The sequence below is a fragment of the Arachis hypogaea genome, chromosome 18, assembly GCF_003086295.3.
Source record: "Arachis hypogaea cultivar Tifrunner chromosome 18, arahy.Tifrunner.gnm2.J5K5, whole genome shotgun sequence".
NCBI classification, from domain to species: domain Eukaryota; kingdom Viridiplantae; phylum Streptophyta; class Magnoliopsida; order Fabales; family Fabaceae; genus Arachis; species Arachis hypogaea.
In genome coordinates this window covers 29,655,308-29,659,079 of record NC_092053.1, presented here as the reverse complement: position 1 = coordinate 29,659,079, position 3,772 = coordinate 29,655,308, and the positions used below count along the sequence as shown (strand labels likewise).

General features: G+C 41.2%; 1 protein-coding gene across 1 annotated transcript; it reads left to right on the top strand.

The window, feature by feature from the left end:
- Positions 1 to 418: 418 nt before the first annotated feature.
- On the top strand, positions 419 to 1,714 carry LOC140181342 (uncharacterized). Its single transcript, XM_072224881.1, has 3 exons — positions 419 to 721; positions 1,142 to 1,456; positions 1,529 to 1,714. Exons 1-3 carry the CDS (start codon positions 419 to 421, stop codon positions 1,712 to 1,714), a joined length of 804 nt encoding a protein of 267 aa, XP_072080982.1.
- The last annotated feature ends 2,058 nt before the right edge of the window (positions 1,715 to 3,772 follow it).

The following is a 3,772-nucleotide window of genomic DNA, read 5'->3' as shown; positions in this document are numbered from 1 at the left end:
TCCGAGTTTTCTCTAATCATAAGAGCTTGAAATACCTCTTTGATCAGAAAGAGCTTAATATCCGGCAGAGGAGGTAGATGGAGTTACTGAAAGACTGACTTTGGGTTGAATTACCATCCGGGAAAAGCGAATGTTGTGGCGGATGCACTAAGTCAAAAATCGTTGTATGCTGCTTGGATGATGCTTTGAGAAGAGGAGTCTCAAGGCATTCGAGAGTTTAAAGATCGGTGTTCAAGAAGTGTCTAGAACCTTGTGTTTGAGTCAATTGCAAATCTCAAGCGATTTTAAATCCGAACTCCTGAAGGCTCATCAAAACGATGACGTGTTACCGAAGGTGTTGCCAGCTATTGAGCAAGGAAAACAGTGGAGAGTGTCAGAGGATCAAGATGGGCTATGGAGATTCAAGGGTAGGATCATTATGCCGGATGTTGGGACTTTGCGGCGAGATATATTAAAAGCGCACAAAAGTGGATTTTCTATTCACCCTGGGAGTACTAAGATGTACAATGATCTAAAGGCTATGTTCTGGTGGCCTGGTATGAAGAATGATGTGGTGGAATACGTCTCAAAGTGCTTAACTTGTCAAAAGGTGAAGATTCAACATCAGAGACCTTCCAGGACATTGCAATCTTTGGAGATTCCGCAATGGAAGTGGGAGAGCATTGCGATGGATTTTGTATCGGGATTACCAAGAACTAGAGCCGGTTTTGACGCTGTCTGGGTAATTGTGGACCGGCTAACGAAGTCGGTTCACTTTTTACCCATTCAGATGAACTATACTCTTGAGGAGTTAGCGTGCCTATATATAAAGGAGATTGTGAGACTTCATAGTGTGCCTATGACTATAATTTCTGACAGAGATCCCCGTTTCACTTCGAGGTTCTGGGGTGCGTTTCAGAAAGCTTTTGGAACCCGTTTGAGCTTAAGTATAGCTTACCATCCTCAAACAGATGGTCAATCTGAGAGGACAATCCAAACCCTAGGAGACATGTTGAGGACTTGTGTTTTGGACCAGTCGGCGAGCTGGGGTCGGTATATGCCGCTAGTGGAGTTTGCGTACAATAATAGCTACCATGCGAGTATCGGAATGGCTCCGTATGAGGCTCTATATGGGAGGAAATGCCAATCTCCGCTATGCTAGTATGAAGCTGGGGAGAAAAGTCTGTTAGGGCCTGAGATGATAGCTGAAACCACTGAACAAGTTAAGAAAATCAGAGATAGGATGCTCACTGCTCAGAGCCATCAAAAGAGTTACGCCGATCAGAGGCGGAAGTTCTTAGAGTTCGAGGAAGAAGACCATGCTTTCCTTAAGGTTACTCCAGCGATAGGAGTAGGTAGAGTGATTAAGACAAAGAAGCTGAATCCTCGATACATCGGTCCGTTCCAGATTCTCGAGAGAGTTGGACCGTTGGCGTATCGGATGGCTCTACCGCTTCACCTTTCAAACCTGTACGATGTATTTCACGTGTCACAGCTTCGGAAGTATACTCCTGATGCTAGCCATGTGTTAGAACCTGAATCGGTCTAGTTAAAGGAAGATTTGGCTCTGCCGGTGACTCCGGTTAGGATTGACGACACGAGTATTAAGAAGTTGCGTGAAAAAGAGGTTTCATTAGTGAAAGTGGCATGGAGTCGAGCCGGTGTTGAGGAGCACACTTGGGAACACGAGTCGGAAATGCGAACAGACTACCCACACCTATTCTCAGGTAACTGAATTCAAATTTTGTGGGCAAAATTTCCATTTAGGTGGGTAGAATTTAAAACCCAGTTAATTAATGACTAATTAATTCATAAATTAAAAAATATTCTAGAAAGTGAGAAATGAGATTTTTATGATTTAATATGATAGAGAAAATTAAAACGTGAATTTTGACACCAATTTTAAATAAATCGGCCCAAGATTGGGCCGAACGGGCCAACCGGACCCACGTTGGGCCCAAGACCCAGCCAAGCATCACTCAATTAAGAGAGTTCAGCACTCTCTCTCTCCTTCAAACAAACACACACGCTGAAATTAGAAAGGAAAAAGGGGGAAACATGAAACCCTTGTTCCACTTCACTTCCAACTTCCATTGATCATAACTTTTGATCCGAAGCTCCGATTGACGCACCGTTTATGGCCACGCGACCGCGGCGTCGAGCTCTACAAAACCCATAAGATTGTGCAAGAGGTAAGCCACGTTTTCACCCCTTTTCTTCCAGCTCTTGATTTCGAGTTTCTTGGGCAAAAATGTTGAAATTGTGAGCTCTTTTGTGTTATAGGATCCAATTAACTTGAAGGGAAGCTTTATTCTTGCCTCCTTGATCCTTGGGTAAGATAAGAGATCTCAAACCCGAGTGAAATTCTAAATTTAAGGTATTGGGTATTGAGTTGTTGTGTTTGGGTATGATAATTGTGGTTTAGGAAGTGTGTATGTGCATATTGAAGCTTGATTGATATCTTGGAAAGCTTGAAAAGGAGCTTTGTGCTTGGAAATCTGATTTTGGGAGATTTGAGACATTGGAAGTTGAGGAAAAAGTGAAATTTGAAGTGTTCCGGGTTAGACGAAAATCGGCCAAGGTATGATTTCGGTTTCCTGTATCTAAAATGTAATGTGGTTGTGAAAACGTAGGCTAGTGACCCTAGGATATATAGGATTTTTAAATGTTGATGTAGTTGTTGAATGAATTGGATTGAGATGAATATATGAATAGTCGTTGAATAATTGTGAGTGGTGATAATTATTGGTAAAACATGTAAAAGTTGTATGTGATGTAGATTGATATGTTTAATGGATGATAAGGTTGAGGCTCTTGTCGATGAGCATGATTTGGAGTGTGATATTGGTATGTGTATATAAATATGGTGATTGATGAATTGAATATTTGTTTGGAAATTGAGATATGAAATGTTGATTATGACTTGAAAATTATTGAATTGAGATTTGGTTAAATATGGTGGAATTGGTGGGTTGATGATTGAATGAGGGTTTGCAAATGATTGATGTTAGAAGGGTGAATTTTGGTTGGTTTTGAAAGAAATTGGGAAATGTAAGTTTTTGAAATTGGAAGTTTAAGAGCTTTGGTAAAAATGAAATTTTTATGAACTTCAATGGATCATATCTTGAGCTATTGTTTTTGGAATTTGATGATTTTTATATCAAATGAAAGATAATTTCATAAACTTTAAAATGGTTTAAATTTTGTAGAAATCCGAATTTTGGGGAAGGAGATATGATTGTTGAAAGTTTGGGCCTGAAATCTGAATTCTGCAAATTCTGCAGAATTTGTGATTTCTGGTTTGTGTGCGCATTTACAGCCCTGTGCGCACGCACACCCTATAGAATTCTGGACCTGTGCGCATGCATAAACTTGTGCATACGCACACACAGGGAAGTGGCTTCTGCTGGGGGCGCTAGCACGCCCCGTGCGCGCACACAATCAATAAGGTTTTGTCTGTGCATACGCACAGCTCTGTGCGTACGCACACGTTGGGAATGACACTCTGTTGATGGCGCTAGCACACCTTGTGCGCACACTCAACAATGAAAATTTTACTTTCTGTGCGTACGCACAAGCCTGTGCGCACGCACACTTTTTGAAAATACTTTTGGGCGTGCGCACGCACATCCCTATGCGTATACACACGACCCTATTCTTTTCTAAAGCTTTTGTTTTCAAGTCTTTCACATTTCCAACAAGCTTGTAACCTTTCGAGATGTTGTTTCACGCTTATAAACCCCCAATTTCATCCTTTAAATCTTAGATCAATATAGAATGCCTAGTGATTAAG